General features: G+C 35.7%; 1 protein-coding gene across 8 annotated transcripts in view; it reads left to right on the top strand.

The window, feature by feature from the left end:
• Positions 1-18059, top strand: part of CHD9 (chromodomain helicase DNA binding protein 9) — a 244148-nt gene that overhangs the window by 206708 nt on the left and 19381 nt on the right. For 4 of the 8 annotated variants that reach the window (XM_024747338.1, XM_024747343.1, XM_024747339.1 and 1 more), the window contains 9 exons: positions 3183-3286; positions 3790-3907; positions 4550-4607; positions 8162-8204; positions 9344-9563; positions 12185-12387; positions 14358-15266; positions 16212-16375; positions 17121-17393. In XM_024747338.1, the coding sequence (XP_024603106.1) occupies positions 3183-3286; positions 3790-3907; positions 4550-4607; positions 8162-8204; positions 9344-9563; positions 12185-12387; positions 14358-15266; positions 16212-16375; positions 17121-17393 (2092 nt within the window). The remainder of the gene's footprint in view (positions 1-3182; positions 3287-3789; positions 3908-4549; positions 4608-8161; positions 8205-9343; positions 9564-12184; positions 12388-14357; positions 15267-16211; positions 16376-17120; positions 17394-18059) is intronic. The other 4 variants (XM_024747341.1, XM_024747344.1, XM_024747342.1 and 1 more) reach the window with 3 other exon arrangements.

The following is an 18059-nucleotide window of genomic DNA, read 5'->3' on the forward strand; positions in this document are numbered from 1 at the left end:
TAGAACAAAAAATTTCACAATTTGTATGGAAACACAAAAGACCCCAAATAGCCAAAGCAATCTTGAGAAAGAAAACTCAGGCTCCTTGACTTCAGACTATACTACAAAGCTACAGTAATCAAAACAGTATGGTGCTGGCACAGAAACAGAAATACAGATCAATGGAACAGGATAGAAAGCCCAGAGGTAAACTCACACACATATGGTCACCTTATCTTTGATAAAGGAGGCAAGAGTATACAATGAAGAGAAGATAGCCTCTTCAATAAATGGTAGTGGGAAAACTGGACAGCTACATGTAAAAGAATGAAATTAGAACACTCCCTAACACCATACACAAAAATTAGCTCAAAATGGATTAAAGACGTAAATGTAAGGCCAGACTCTATCAATCTCTTAGAGGAAAACATAGGCAGAGCACTCTATGACGTAAATCACAGGAAGATCCTTTTTGACCCACGTCCTAGAGAAAGGGAAATAAAAGCAAAAATAAACAAATGGGACCTAGTGAAACTTCAAAGCTTTTGCACAGGAAAGGAAACCATAAACAAGACGAAAAGCCAACCCTCAGAATGGGAGAAAATATTTGCAAACAAAGCAACTGACAAAGGATTAATCTCAAAAATACACAAGCATTTCATGCATCTCACTATCAGAAAAGCAAACAATCCAATCCAAAAATGAGCAGAAGACCTAAGTAGACATTTCTCTAAAGAAGATACACAGATTGCCAACAAACAGATGAAAGGATGCTCAACATCATTAATCATTAGAGAAATGCAAATCAAAACTACAATGAGGTATCACCTCCCACCAGTCTGAATGGCCATCATCAAAAACTCTACAAACAATAAATGCTGGAGAAGGTGTGGAGAAAAGGGAACCCTCTTGCACAGTTGGTGGGAATGTAAATTGATACAGCCACTATGGAGAACAGTATGGAGGTTCTTCAAAAAACTACAATAGAACTACCATACGACCCAGCAATCCCACTCCTGGGCATATACCCAGAGAAAACTGTAATTCAAAAAGAGTCATGTACCACAATGTTCATTACAGCTCTGTTTACAATAGCCAGGACATGGAAGCACCCTAAGTGTCCATCGACAGATGAATTGAGAAAGATGTGGCACGTATATGCAATGGAATATTACTCAGCCATAAAAAGAAACGAAATTGAGTTATTTGTAGTGAGATGGATGGGCCCAGAGTCTGTCATACGGAGTTAAGTAAGTTGAAAGAGAAAATCAAATACTGTATGCTAACACATATATATGGAATCTAAAAAAAAAAACAGTGGTTCTGAAGAACCTAGGGGCAGGACAGGAATAAAGACACAGATGTAGAGAATGGACTTGAGGACACAGGGAGGGGGAAGGGTAAGCTGGGAGGAAGTGAGAGAGTGGCATAGACATATATACACTACCAAATGTAAAATAGGTAGCTAGTGGGAAGCAGCCACATAGCACAGGGAGATCAGCTCGGTGCTTTGTGTCTAACTAGAGTGGTGGGATAATGGAGGGTGGGAGGGAGACGCAAGACGGAGGGATATGTCTATATGTATAGCTGATTCACTTTGTTATACAGGAGAAACTAACACAGCATTGTAAAGCAATGGTACTCCAATAAAGATGTTAAAATAAATATATATATTTTAAACCCATGAGGTATATATTTAGTGCCTTTTACTCTCTAAAAAGAGGAAAAACCTTCCACCTCAGATGACAGTCACAATATTTTGAGCTTTAGAGTGCTACCTGATGATTGGTAAGAGGAAGTACAGTATCTGACCCACTTTATTTTTCCCCCTTTGGCATCCTGTCTCCGGTGTTCTTTCCTCTTTCTTTTGTCATTCTGTGCTTCTGCTTTGTTTAATCCTGACCAGGAATGCAATAAAAAATAAATATCTTCTTTAACTGTATTTTTCCTCATCTATTTTTCAACTTTTGCCATATCACCAGAAAATCTCTCTTCCTCTTTCTCTGTTTCTGCACTAAGCTAAAAAATATTGTGATTGTGACATTTCTGTTTTTAAACAAAATAAAATATAATGAGGTGTGCGTTTAGAGTATTGAAAATTTTCTTTTTGTCTCCTGGCAAAACACTTACGAAAAATAAAAAGTAATTTTTTAATCCATTTTTTATGACTTATTTACTTATAAAAACTTAAAACTATTTTTAATTGTCAATATCTTCTATTTCAACTATATTAGTGGTTAACTGTTGGGTTCTTGTGGACTAGCCCAGGAACATATTGACCATTTATTTATCAGTTTATATCTGTATGAAAATTTATTTTGCATTCACAAAGACAACCAACTTACAGATGAACTTTTGCCACACAACTTAGTTATAAGTAAGAAACGCTCCATTTCTTCACACCTATAGGCCTTTCTTAATTAATTTATAAAATTTATGGTGCCACAATGAAGAATGAAATTCTACTCAATATAATTTGTGTTGTTTTTTATTATATCTCTGATTCTTTGGAAATTGATAATACATTAATGTCATAGGGAAAATCTCAAGTAGAATATTTGATTCTCTGAGGTAATTTACCCTATCCAGTCTCTTTGACTGTTGAATACAATATAAGAATGACGTGTATTTATATCAAAATTAATGATACTTATTTGCTAATCCTTGTCAAACATTATTAACTCTTTGCTAGGCTTCCTTTACTGGTAAGCAGTGCTTAATTTTTCAGTGTGACTTTCCTAGCAATAGCGGTCTAAAAGAGACATAACTTGTTTTACAGCCTAGAGCCATTCATTTGCTTTTCTAGGGCCTCAGTCTCCTCATATACAAAGTGAAATTTTTGACCCAGATGATTTTTGCCAAGATGTTTGCTGACATAAGACTACTTTCTGATAGAACCTTTTGTCTATATCTGAAGGAAATTAGTGGAAAGAATATGATTCCTTAAGAATAAAGTAAACCTGTTGAAACTTATTTCTTCTGTTGCGCTTAAGAATATTAATTCATTTTATGGAACCTTTGTTGTTATTGTGCAGTTTTATAATTTTAATATGTGGTAATTGTGGAAAATTATTTTAATGAAATAAAATTGTATCCTCTTTTTCTTAAAAACCACAATGTTTTTTAGAAGCTGTGTAAAATTTTGCCCCCTCTTAGACTTGTTTATAGTAACTTATAAAGTCGTATCATGATTTTTTTTTAAGTGACATTGATGTTTGGGTCCCAGAACCAGACCACTCAGAAGTTCCTGCTGAATGGTGGGATTTTGATGCTGATAAGTCACTCCTTATTGGAGTTTTTAAACATGGTAAGTGAGAAGTAAGATAGGTAGAGTCTTCATCTACGTATAGTGTAATTCAGCTACTTCTCAATTTATTGATTTCCACTTACAGCTTTATTTCAGTAACACCCATATTATTAATATACATCATATAAAGCATACACTCCCAAGCTATGTTTGTCCGTCACTACATTTCCTCATGAATGGGTGGCATATGGGAACTGCTTCTCTTGGACGTAAGTCTCACACAACGTCCCCTCTCAGGAAGAGTTTTTATGTGAGATATGTGTGGTCAGTTTTTCCTCTTTTCCTTTTAACTGATATATTTAATCTAGATTTTTAAATATACATATTGCCAGACCATGTAATGTTTGTGATAATTTCTAGAAAACATGTTTAATCAATGTCATTTTAATACATGGTCCTTTCAGTCCAGAAATATCACTCATCATAAATATGAGGAATGCTTACATTTATATTTTTTTCTTCTTTTTATCCTTTTTAACCTTCATAATTGGTCATCCCTCTAGGTTATGAAAAATATAACACTATCCGAGCAGACCCGGCATTATGCTTCTTGGAAAGAGTGGGAAAACCTGATGAGAAAGCAGTTGCTGCAGAACAGAGGGCGAACGATTATATGGATGGGTACGTGGATTTCAGAGTCATGAATTCTCCATATAGCTCTATCAACATCAGCATATTCTATGTCGGTGATGTTTCTCTTTAAATAATGTAGCAGTACGAGAATTGGAGTTTACAATTCAAAAGAGGTAATGATACTCTAATAAGTTAGCACTTGTCTAACAGAGTGCAATGAAGGAAGAGACCAGACCTTCCCCACACCCATTCTTTTGATGAGTCCTTCATTTTTCCGTTCTTAATGGTCATGGCAATTAAGACTAAAATTTTAGGGACCTAGGAGGGAAGAAGAAAGCTAAGCATATTACAACTGAAGAGAAATATGATGTTGTTCATTATACCTATTATGAGGCCTTTATTATCTTTCTTTTCTTACCAAAAGAGAAAAGTAAGAGACTATGTTAAGGTTAATACCACATTTATAAGTGAACTTGGGAGTAAGAGTAAATTAGAACTAGCTTTCTTCTGACTTGCCATGTAAATAGCCTTCACGCTATTAGGCTTGGGCTCCTCTGGCTGAAGAAGAGACTTCAGTCGGACCATTAAAACATACGAAGAAGTCCTTCCAACAATACCCCATTTGTTTGTCCTACCACGAGAAATTTGAAGTTCAGTACGATAATTATAGCATTTGTTGGTATTTAACAGGGATGTGGAAGATCCAGAATACAAACCTGCCCCAGCTATCTTTAAAGATGATATAGAGGTATGCTTTGGATCATGATTTTAAATCCTCGAATCTAGTTATCCATGTTTTCTTTTGCTTGCTATTTCTTTTGTATGTTTTTCCTTCATACATTTTCATTATGCATCATTTCTTAGAACATTAGCTAAGTTAGTGACTAACTTAAGTTGCCAGACATCACAAATAACCATTCAGAATTTGCTTGATCTCCTCTTCTAGACAAGCTGGAGGCTGGTTTGGCCATATGGGTGAAATGGGGATTCCCAACATGCTACACTGCTAGGAACCAAAGAAACACAGTGTTCAGGGGCAAAATCTCAAAGCAGAATAAGAGCTAGATACTAAAAGCACACAGCAACAGATAAAGTGATCTGAAGTAGAGGGTGGAGCCCAGAGGAATTCTGAGCTGCTAAAGCATAGTTCTAGGTGTTCTGTTTATAGAAAGTCAAAAGGAAGAAAAAGAGTTGGTTGAAAGTACAGAATATAATCTGTTGGGTTGGGAAAATGATGTTAAAAGAGGAGAATAATTTCTATAATATTTGTGAGAATATAGTAAAGACTAGACAGTGCTATGGCTGTCAGGTAGGGTTTGTTGGTCTTGGTTGCCAAGGGAATTGGATATTGAGGAAGAAAGATGAGGCTTAGGCCAGTGTGTAGCAGTGAGAATGAAATCCAGTAAAGTCAGAACCCTTAAAGGGTAGTACCTTCTGCCAAACAGCACAGGGAAACAAGTAAATTTATCTCAGCATGGTTTCTGGGTAGGGAGAAAATTGTTTCCCCTGAAAATTCATAGCCATAGGCCTGCCTTCGCTTGAGTTTATGGCTTGATTTCTTTTACTTAATCTGCATGGTCCAGGAACTCTCAAGGCAAAAATGTAATATAAAGAGAGATCCCAAGCTGGTAATACCCTTGAGGTACTTGGTTAAAAGAAAAAGAACAGTTAGAAGAAACGACTTCAATCTAGATTACACTTGAGTCTTGAAGATAAAGCCCTCCATAAAATGAGGTCAAAATCCAAAAATTTTTAATTTATGAGGAGCAATTTACCATGAGTGAATGGTAACACTACAACAAAGAACAAGATTAGATCTTTAAGAATTTCTGTTAATATATCTCCTGAAATAGAAAATAAATAAAATTTTAGATGATTAAAGACATTAAAGAAAGAACTAGGAAAAAAAGAGAGACAAGATAAGATTTTAAATGACAATGGACATATGAAAGAGAATTATATGTAACTTTAAAGGTGGAAAATACTGTCGTTGAAATTTAAAACTCAACAAATAAGTTCAACATCCTGCTGGAGAAACAGATTAGACACAGCTCACGAGAGAAGAAATTATTTAGAAAATAGAGGAAGTTATCCATAATGTAGCGTGATGAATCAGTTTGAGCCAATCAGGAGAGAAAAACCACATAGTAATTTGAACAGGGAAAGTTTAATGTAAAGAGCTATTGACTATAATAGGGGGGTTGAAATACTGAGTGGCAAGAACTTGAAAGAATATAGGAATAGCCACTATTCCTAAGGCTGAGATACAGCAGCCAAGGAAGGGTGCTGTCCCCACCAGGGCTGAGGTTCTGACCTTTTGGGGAGGGTATGACCACAGCTCACTAGATGGAAGAAAAGTTGTTGTGCTGCCACACCTGAGCTGAAAAACAGCTGAAAATCCACCCTCTAGGGTTGCCAAGCTTTTCTTGGGGAAGTGTCTCACTGGAGGCATTCCACTACAAAACCACCCAGGGGGAGGTTGCTCAGGAGAAGCTGCTGGGCAAGAGGTGCTAAAGAAACTGCATGAACTGCAAGAGCTGGGCACTGAGGAAGCTGCATGTGCTATAGGAGCTGAGCAGTGGAGGAGCTCACAGCAACCAGGAAGTAAAATGCCTTTCTTCTCCAGCTCCCACTACTGACAAAGCTTAATATCACATTGGCTGGCTAAGAAAAAATAAAGAGCCTAGATCCGTTGTTGTTTTTTTTTTCTTAGAGCTGGCAAAAGGTATGAGAGGCAGTAAATTTAGAGCTGAGAGGCAACAAACCAAAAACCAGTACAATGGAGTATATAAAAAATCTTTTTAGATACGAAGAGTATATATAGCATGATAATGTCCGGTGTATGTCTAATAGGCGTTCCAGAGGGACAGACTAGAGAGCATAAGGGAGAAGCCCTATTTTAAGAGTTACCAGCTGAGAATTCTTCAGACTTGATGAAATACATGAATCCTCAGATTCAAGAAGTAAAGTGAATCTTGCAGGGATAAATGAAACTAAATCCACTTCAAGAAACATCCTGGTGCAAGTACGATACACCAAACAAAGAGAAGATGTTTTTTAAAACAACCAGAGGAAAAAGACCCACCTACAAAGGAATGATGATAATTCTAACTTAGGGCTTTCTAAAACAAAAGTAGAAACTAGTAGTCATTGGAATAAAAACTTAGTTGGTAAGCTCCTTGACATAGGTCTTGGTGATGAGTTTTTTGAATCTGACACCAAAAACAAAAGCAAAAATAAACAAGTGCAACTATGTCAAACTAAAAAGCTGCACAGCAAAGGAAATCATCAATAAAAGAAAAAGGCAACCTACTCAATATGAGAAAATATTTGCAAATCATACATCTGATAAGGGGCTAATATCCAAAATATATAAAGAACTCGTATCAACTCAATAGCAAAAAAACCCAAACGATCTGATTAAAATATAGGCAGAAAATGTGAATAGACATTTTTTAAAAGAAGACATATAGATGGCCAACAGGTACATGAAAAGTCTCTACATCATTAATCATCAGGGAAATGCCAGTCAAAACAACAGTGAGATGTCACCTCACACCGGTTAGAATGACTATTATCAAAAAGACTAGAAATAACAAGTATTGGCTAGGATGTGGAGAAAAGTGAACCTTGTATATTGTTGGTGGGAATGTAAATTGGTGCAGCCACTGTGGAAAACAGTATGGAGGTTCCTCAAAAAATTAAAAATAGAGCTGTCATATGACCCAGCAATCACATTTATGGGTATTTATCCCCCCAAAATGAAAACACTAATTTGGAAGATATATGCAGCCCAATCACATGTGGTTTGAAGTTTTATTTACAGTAGCCAAGATGTGGAAACAACCTAGGTGTCCATCGATAGACAAATGGATAAAGAGATTGTGATGTATATTCATATGTGTGTGTGTATATATATACACAATGGAATATTATTCAGTCTTTAAAAAGAATGAAATGTTGCCATTTGCAACAACATGGATGGACCTTGAGAGCATTGTACTAAGTAAAATAAGTCAGAAAAACACAGATATTGTGTGATGTCTCTTATATGTGGAATCTAAAAAGAAATTTTTTTTAACTAAGTTGATAGATAAAGAGAATAGATTGTGGTTGCCAGAGGCTTGATGTTAGAGGCAGGATGGAAATGGGTGAAATGTTTTTGGTTTGGGTTTTTTTAGTTTAAATAAATTGAATTTTTAAAATTCTATTGCAAAAGAAAGTATTCTATTATAAAGAAAATCGATTCTCTTACATCTTGACCCAGTTACCCTGTGACAAATTTCTGTTTTCTTTTAAAAGGATGATGTTTCCTCACCAGGAGATCTTGTTATAGCAGATGGAGGTAAATAGCATTTATTTCTTTACTTAGTATTATTGTAAATTAGCATTCCCATGATACCATGAGATCAGTAAACTAATACACTTCTGTATGTCTCAAATGTATGTGAAATTTATTGAAGACAGTTGCAATCATTATAGAACATAGTTGATAGGAAATTTAACAATATTTTTAGTTGTAAATTTTACTCAGTGACTCACTGAATTTTTATAGAATAGGAGCTTTGATGATTTTGTGGCTTGATTATTACACTGGTATGTGACATTTCACCATTAAACACACCATTAGTGTTAATTTAATAATCTGTTTCTTATTTGTTCATACACACATTGAGAAACATTCTTTTATCACTCAGTTTCTACAGGCTTTTCTGTACACGGTCTTGCTTCTCCTTCCTTCTGATATCAAGATAGAAACGTACTGTCACTAGAGTACATTCATTCCCAGCTGGTACCCAAGGGGAATAGTGCCTCATCTTCCTGTAATTCAACTAGGAATAAAGGAGTAGTTTTTCCTTCGCATGAATGATTACCACTTGATTATGGTATATATGGTTATATTACACTGTAGAAATAGAGAGTTAGATCTTGCACTTTTATTAGGTGAATGAAAACTTAAAAGTTACAGCATTGTCATATTGAATTTTTTAAAACATATGTTCCTCCCTGATGACTTTTTACGTGTTTCATTCTAATTAAATTGAGATAAACTTAATACAGAAAGCTTTAATTTGAAGACTTTATAGTGTTCAACTTCTCAATGGATTTCAGTTGGACTTTTAATTTATTTAAGTTAAGGCATTGAGTATTTGCCTTCCAGTAAGATATATTAGACCTGGAAATGCAAGAGTTGTATTTTCTGTGCAAATGAAGTTCTATTTAAATATATAACATTGTAGTTCTTTATTCCACCGTGACCTACTCTTTGAGCTTGCTCTTAAAGTTTGTTGTAATTTTTAGAGCTATAGTTAAAACTTTTTTGAGAGATTTGTTTTGTTTTTGTTTTTCACATAATCAGATTGGAAGAAAAAATTTTAAGTAGGGAAATTTTGCTGCTTTTGTGAACTTCATGACAGTATCTGTTTAGTTTTGGGGTTTTAGTTTTTTTTTTTTTTTAATTGACATGAGTTTCTTTAAATGTAGATGGTCAACTGATGGAGGGTGATAAAATTTATTGGCCTACTCAGTCAGCTTTAACCACACGTTTGAGGCGTCTCATCACTGCATATCAGCGTACTAATAAAAACAGACAAATCCAGCAGATACAACCTACTTTCTCAGTGCCTGCCAGTGTTATGCAGCCTCTTTATGAAGAAGCCACTCTTAATCCTAAAATGGCAGCCAAGATAGAAAGACAGCAGAGGTAAGACAATAGCACTAAATTTTTAATATATAGTATCTAAATAAAGTGTTCATTCTGAAGTCTGTTAGGGTACGATTATCTCACGTTGTGAAAAATGTATGTAGGTAGAGAAGTTGGTCAAAGCAAAATGCTTTACGCATACATACACATGTATATAAATATATGTACACACAAATATGGTTAAGATAATACAGATTATTGCATTTTATAGTTATTAGTCCATACTTTAATCATTCTTTTGTCATGTTTATGAACAGTGAGGTATGGGGAAAAATGAAGGTGCAAACTCAAGAATTAAATTATCAATGAAACGTATGTTTAAATTATATGAAATAAATTCCACTGTATCTTATTTTACATGATGACATTAATGAAATATAAGAATGTATGGAAGAGAAGTTCATCTATGCTTTTTACAGAGGATGAACCCTTAAAACTACTGATGTCAAAGGGGAACAAATAGTCATAGAACTTCTTCAAGAGGCTTGTTAGGAAGACAGGCAAACTTCTCTCATCCCAAAAGCTTTAACTTCTTAAAAAGGATAGAATATATGGAAAAGAATAAGAGAGTTTAGCAATAACCTGGCATCCTTATTAAACCTGGATCTTTGGATTTTTTTCTGAAAGATAAATCATTGTTCCTTTGTTTCATTTGCAACACATTCATTGTAACCAGAATTTAGTCTGACACTTAAGATTTTAGCTATCCTAGACGTAATCTTCAACTACTACTACCTGTGTAAATTTACTGTTTCGGTTATCTATCGTTGCATAACAACCCACCCCAAAACATAGTGACGTAAAAACAACATCAGTTTTTTGTTTGTCACTATTCTGTGGGTTGACCAGATGGTTCTTCTGCTTCCCGTGGTGTTGGCTGGAGGGAGGTGAGGGCTGGAAGGTCCATAATGGCCTCACTCACATGGTTGGCAGTTGGTGCTGACTGCCAGCTGGGAGCTCAGATTCTAAGAGGGAGCATTCCAAGTGGCAAAGGCAGAAGCTGCAGATTTCTTAAGACCCAGCCTCTGCAGTTACAGAGTGTCACTTCTGCCACCTACTGCTGGTCAAAAAAGTCACAGGGCCAACCAGAATTTAAGGGAAAGGAAAATAGGTTGCATCTCTCAAAGCGAGCTGTGGCAATGACTGTGACCATCTTTAATCTGCTGCATACATTTTCCCTTGCTCTGGCAGATCTGGATAATCTTCCTAAAGTACTAGTTTTATCATGATATTCAATGGCTCTTTACTTAGTATAGGTATAAAGTCTAACTTCTTAATTAATTCGAGTCTCTTCAGTTTAGGCCACAGCATGCATTACTAATTTTATTCTCTCCTATTCCCTCTGCCTGAATGCCCCACTTAGTCTTGACTCAGTACCCTACTTAAGTTGTTCCTATCACCCAGAATACCCTTCTTCCTACTTTTTAGTCCATACCTCGCCCTACTACTTCAGAGTTCAACACATGTTCTATCTCCTCTATTAGTGTTTTTCTCAACCAGACTAGCTCACAGTATTCTCCCTGCTTTCTGCACTCATATAGCACTTATCTAAATAAAACTAGTCATTTTCAGAATAATAAAAGATACTGTAATGGCATTCATCTTTTCCTTTCCATGTCTTACCTTTCTAACTTGTAAATTCTTTGAAGGTAGGTGTCATATTTTTTTGTGTCCTATGTAATCCTTGAATTTATCCTTTCTTTTCTATTCCTACTTTATCACTCAGGTACAAGGTTCATATGACTTGATTGGTTGGTTTCCCAGAATGACTATTTTTACATCATCATTAATCTTCTTAATGTATAATTATGATAAAAATGGCCTGTTAATGTTTTTCAAAGGTCTTTCTCATATGCTTTTTCTCATTACACAACAAACTTGTGATTGTTAACCAGGGAAAAGATTCTACTGTGTTCGGAGATCTATGGTGTGTGAGGATATTACCCTCTTAAAGTATCTTCAGGAGCTTTCAACTGAATAGAGACTATTTTTAGCCAGACATTTAGAGTGTTTTATAAACTGACCCCGAGCCTATCTTCCTCTGTCCCAATATGAGCCTTCTCCTTTTCAATCTGGAATAGTCATCATCCCCTTAAAATGTAGATTACTTCCTACTTTGCTTATTCTGTGCCCTCTTTCTAGTTCCCTCCCTTAATCTTAACCTTGTTCCATCTTAAATGCCACTTACTCTGTGATGCCTTTCTTCATCACTCAAGTTTGAACAGATCCTTCCATCTTCTGTGCTGTCCTAAAATTCATGGTTTCTATAATACATACAGGTGTAAAATACTACCTTATACTGTAAATATGTTTGAAATGTTTTATCTTTTTCCCAAAGGGAGGGTTGTCATATCCTATACAATCTTGTATCCCATGCATATTTTTTTGCACAGTAAGTATGCAAAAAACTATTATTGTCTGAAGGAAAAGAAGCACAGTTGGATAGGTGAGTCAGCTGGCATTTTAAAATCTATTTCTAAGGAAATAGCCCTGGATTTAATCCTTTAAAGTGTTAGGTACTTGGAATGGTTTTAAATTTTTATTATAGTCATTGTATTTTGCATTAATATTTATTTACTTCCATGAGAAATGTGACTTTTTCTTTAATCTATTCAAAATAGATGGACAAGAAGAGAAGAAGCTGACTTTTATAGAGTTGTATCTACATTTGGAGTGGTGTTTGATCCTGACAGAGGCCAATTTGATTGGACAAAATTTAGAGCTATGGCTAGGCTACATAAGAAAACTGATGATAGTTTGGAGAAATATTTGTATGCATTTATGTCTATGTGTCGGAGGGTTTGTCGTCTTCCTTCCAAAGATGGTATGTATAAAATTTCTTTTTTTCCTTGTTTCAATCAAAGAAGCAAAATTAGTAAAATTCAGAAATTTCCAGCTATTTTATTTTAGTACTCTCTAATTCAACATTTCACCAGTTTTTCTGAATTGTAAATAAACTCTGTTCAAAGATCCTTTACTCCTTATTTCTACTATTGAAATGAGATCTAAAGAGAATAAAGGTACACATTTAATTTTGAGAAAATAGTGTTTTTATTAGATTTAGATTTATGATTGTGGGAGGTGGAAGATAAAGGATAGTTTTTGGTAAACAGAACTAACATGTGTTTTTAGTCCGTCTTATAGGAACTGTGCTTAGAGGGCTTATTTACGCAAGTAATTTTGCAAGAAGTGAGACCTCCACTCAAAAGACATTTTAAAGAGTTTTAGTAGGAAAAAAACACCCAGGGCCTTCAACGAAACAAAACAAAATGAAAACAATCAGAGCTGCTAATGCTCAGCTAAGGGACTGTTCTGGGGTGAATTTAATTGTTTTTGAAGCCCATGTAGGGATTTTCCATATATCCCTCACTCTTCCCTAATGTTAAAATCTTACATGACTATAGTTATAGTATAATTATTAGCCCAATTAGTACAATACCATACTAAATACCTATTCAAATCTTACTAGTTTTTCTACTGATGTCCTTTTTTGTTCCAGGAGCCCACATTGTATTTGGTGTTCTTTCTCCTTAGCCTCCTGCAGTCTGTAACAGTTCCTCAGTTTTGGGGTTGTTGTTGTAGTTGTTGTTTTCTTTAATGACCTTGATACCTTTGATCAGTTTTGCCATAAACCCCTCAATTTGGATTTGTCTTGTGTTTTCACACAATTGGATTGAGGTTATGCCTTTTTTTGCAAGAATACCTCAGAAATGTTGTGTCCTTCTTGGAATGTAATGTCAAGGGGTTCATGATGTCATTGTGTCTTATTACTGATGATGTTGCCCTTGATTCTTTGGATTAGCTAGTTTATGCTGCATTTTTCCAGTGTAAAATGGTTATCTTCTCCCCTGTAGTTAACAGATATCTTAAGAAGATACTTTGAGACAACACAGATCCTGTTCTACTCAAACTTTCACCCATTGATTTCAGTAACCATCAGTAGATCTTGTCCGCAACAGTTTTTACTATGCAGTTCTCCTGCAAGGAAAAGCTGTTCCTTCTCCCTAGTCTACTTAATTATTTATTCATATTAGTATTTTTTCATGTGGGTATTTATTTTTTATTCTGTAGGTTATAATCCAGTACTATCAGAATTCATTTTGATGTTCAAATTGTTCCACATTTGGCCATTAGTAACTCCTTCAGGTGGTCTCTACATTATTTCAACAAACCTCTATCTTTTTTTGAGTACTTCTCAACTGCCAGTATCTCTGCTCACAAAGATCAGACCTCATCAAAAGGAACAGAGTATGGTCTGATGTTAAAACTGAACTATCTCAGGCTGGTAGTTCATACACTGTTTGACAATTATTCCCATGTTTCCATCAAATTTTAAGAAAGCCTTTGTTGTCCCTGTAAGTTCACTGTAATGCCCTGAGTTACCTCGGTGCAGTTAAGGATATGTGGACTTAGGTTTGCTTATGGGGTGTTAATTTAACAGATTTAATTTGTATTTATAAATGAATTTGAGTGCTTTTCTCTTTAAAACACATAATAGTATGACATTGGCTCATAGGGAATTTCTTAAAAGTAACTTCCTAGTTATATTAACACACCTCCAAAATAACTTTAATGTTTTACTTAACTTTCTGTAGATCCAGTGTTATATGTTACATGATTTTTAGTACTTCTTTCTAAAATTTATATTTCTCCTCATTTAAAAACGTTAAAAAGAAATTCTGGAAAGTATACAATGATATTGAGTAGAGGTGCATTTTAGAAGTTGCTTTATTTGTTTTAAATCTATAATGAAGTATCTTTGAGTGTAATATGTTTGTTCTTGTTTCAATGTAGAATTGGTGGATCCAAATATTTTTATCCAGCCAATCACAGAAGAACGTGCTTCTAGGACTTTATATCGCATTGAACTTCTAAGGAAAGTAAGGGAACAGGCCCTCCGACATCCACAGTTGTTTGAGCGCTTGAAGCTTTGCCATCCAAATCCAGACTTACCAGTCTGGTGGGAGTGTGGCCCTCATGATAGGGACTTGCTCATTGGAGCTGCTAAACACGGGGTGAGCCGAACAGACTATCACATTCTTCGTGATCCTGAACTCTCATTTATGGCAGCTCAAAGGAACTACAGTCAAAGTAAGATGGCTCATTCAAGGACTTCTACCCCACTTTTACAGCAATATCAAGTAGCACTTTCTGCTTCTCCTCTTACCTCTCTACCTAGGCTCCTAGATCCTAAAGGTATTATTCTAGAGGATGTGAAAGTTAAAAGTGAAAACCTTAAAGAGGAGCCTCAGTTTTCTGAAGAAGAATCTATGACTTCTGAGGAAACCAGGACACTAATAAAGTCTGAGCCTGTAAGTCCAAAGAATGGTGTTTTACCACAGGCTACTGGAGACCAGAAATCTGGTGGAAAAGGTGAAACAGACAGACGCATGGTTGCAGCCAGAACAGAGCCTCTAACTCCAAACCCAGCTTCTAAGAAGCAGCGAGTCCACAAAAGAGGATCAGACTCTAGTTCTGATTCTGACTCTGATTCTGAGAGATCGTCCTGTTCTTCCAGATCATCTTCTTCCTCGTCTTCCTCTTCTTCTTGTTCCCACTCTCGATCAGGCTCTAGCTCTTCTTCTTCCTCCTCTTGTTCTTCAGCATCATCTTCATCCTCATCCTCGTCCTCCTCTTCCTCATCATCCTCCTCATCTTCATCAGAAGAAAGTGACAGTGAAGAAGAGGAAGTCCAAAAGCGAGGTATATGCATAAAGTGCTTTTTCTATTTTAAGACAGCATTTCACATGAAAATGAAAAGAATTGATTTGGATCACTTAAGCATATTTAAATTTTATGTGTACAGATTTTCTTAGAGAAGGACTACTGAAAACGCAACTAAATTCCTGGTTCTTACTCCGTATTCAGTATTCACATTGCAAAATGGGTTAGTCAAACCGGATTAGCAACTTGGCACAGTAATTTTATTACTTTGTGATTGCCTTAAATTTAGTATTACATCTTGCCTGGAACAAGTTGATCAGTGAACAAATACAGGTAATATTTTATAACAGCCACCAGTCCGACTTACAAGAGTATCATAGGCCCTACTTGGCCCTACTTAGAAAGATCTAGCATAGGAACTTCAGCCTGTCGGTAGTGTTAGGTGGTCCTCTTCTGCGGGTGTCCTTATAGAAGTCTAACAGCGCAGGAAATGAGTCAACATCAAGTGGACACAGGAGCCACTGTGATACCCACAAGAGTGAGAACCTCCTGTAACAACTCCAGAAGCATGACTTTCAGGGTTACCACAAGGGACGTGCCCAATTATGAGAGTCCCCTCTTTAGAGAATGATAGCCTCCCCAGCAATATTTGTGTCCTCCCAGTGCAGATACAGTTTACCAATCAGGAGTTTATGTATTTCCAGGGAAACAGACCTAGAGTGTTAACCATGGTTCAAATTTTCATGCAGAAAGGGATGTTTTGTTAACCCTTTTTTCCTCAAACTCCTTTATGCCACTTATTGTGCTTTTGTTTCAATTTTAAAAATAATGAGTACTTTATTGTATTCTAGGTGAATTTTTTTTTACTTCTAACTTTTCATTTTCAAATATATCTGAATAATTATATAGGATTTGAAAAGTATATGTAAAATTGTGTTACGCAGTCTTTTTAAAACAGTTATAATTGGTTATGATTATTCTTAGCAGAAGGTACCCCTCACGTGAAAGCCTATGATGAAGAAAGCGTCGCATCACTGAGCACTACCCAGGATGAGACCCAGGATAGTTTCCAGATGAACAACGGGACCCCAGAGTCTGCTTACATCCTACAAGGTGGATACATGCTGGCCGCTTCGTACTGGCCAAAGGTAAATGAGTAATTTCTTGCTGGAATAGGTCATTTTTTGAGTATTTTTCTATATTTCTTTAATGATAGATATTATGTAGTAAAAAAAAGTCACTTATATGTGGAATGACATTTTGGTGTTAGCATTAAAAGTATCAAATATTACTATCAAGTAAATTAGGTCTACTTAAATATATGTGTTTCTCAATATAACCTTAGAATATTTAGAAGAAAAGATAATGAATGCTTATGTTCACATACAAGTTAGTATTCAGGTGCTACTTTATGAATTAAGTGCTTTTAAGTGGGTCTTCTTGAAGAAATTTACCAAGCCAGTTGTGACCTAGAAAAAAGGTTCATTTAAGTACATGTACATATAGTGGTGGAAGTTCAGATTGGATTAAGACAGTTCTTCTTCCAGTATGTGACTAGGCTAGTAGAAGAGTACTTACCTTTAGGAGTGAGGTTGGGAAATAAATGGGAGAGGAGAGAACTCTTTACTTTTATGTATACTTCTGAGTTGTTTGAACTTTGTACAAGGAACCTGTGTTACTCTTATAAAAACAAAAGAACAGAAAAATACCTTTATAGTATAATATTTTTTAATGTCACCAATGGGAATTTGTGTAGAATTGTAAATGTATGTGAGAATATGTATGCATACCAAATACACATATGTTGTACCAGGGTTAAATCCATCAAGGCTGTGATCCCCAAAGTTCTGACTCAGTTATTAAAATTATCCTTTGATGTTCATGCTTTTCCAGGACCGTGTGATGATCAACCGGTTGGACAGTATTTGTCAAACAGTCCTGAAAGGGAAGTGGCCTTCAGCTAGAAGAAGTTATGATGCCAATGCAGTGGCTTCTTTCTATACCACAAAGCTGCTGGACAGCTCTGGCGCAGCTACAGAATATAGCGAGCCCAGCGTGCCCACTCCTGCAGGTGCTGGCGTTAAAGAAGAACACGATCAGTCAACACAGATGTCAAAGGTGAAGAAGCATGTACGAGAAAAGGAGTTTACAGTGAAAATCAAAGACGTATGTTTATTTTTATTGCCCTAGGACCTGATTGCGATTGCGGTGTGCAGCATGCTTTTCCTGCAAATGGCTGCCTGCTCTTACTCTTACTTCCTTCACATACTTGTTTTCTGGCATTTGGATTGTTTTCTTTTAGATAACCAGGTTATTAAACTTGAATATTCTACTAGAGGAATCATCATTAAATATGTTTTTCTACCTATACTTCTGAAAATAGTCCTTCTGCAGATCAAGATGCTTTCTTAAACAGTCTGACAATTTCTTATTGTTTGGTTCTTTTATATAGTATTCACGTGGTATGTCAGTGCACTTCCTGTTTTAAACATTTAGCATGCCCTGTTATCAGTAACATTTCATTGTTCAGTATGATTTTTGAAGCTAAATTGATTACTCAGTGTCTAAAACATGGGTAATATCTTCTAATATGTCATGTGAATAGTGTACACAGAGACATAGGTCAGAAGCTGAAAGGGTTACAATGTGCTAGTCACATGAAAAGCTCTGTTTTGCTCAGAAAAGTATATGTAATATCTGGATGTTTTTCATTTAAGATAGAAATTTTAATATTCATTATAGAAATTGATTAAATGTTTTTCTCCAATTGATGTATGAATAAGAGAACATGACTAACTTTTCAGGGTTTTTAACCTCACTTTTTCTAAGTAA

Source organism: Neophocaena asiaeorientalis, unplaced genomic scaffold (assembly GCF_003031525.2).
Source record: "Neophocaena asiaeorientalis asiaeorientalis breed wild unplaced genomic scaffold, Neophocaena_asiaeorientalis_V1.1 scaffold438, whole genome shotgun sequence".
NCBI lineage: Eukaryota > Metazoa > Chordata > Mammalia > Artiodactyla > Phocoenidae > Neophocaena > Neophocaena asiaeorientalis.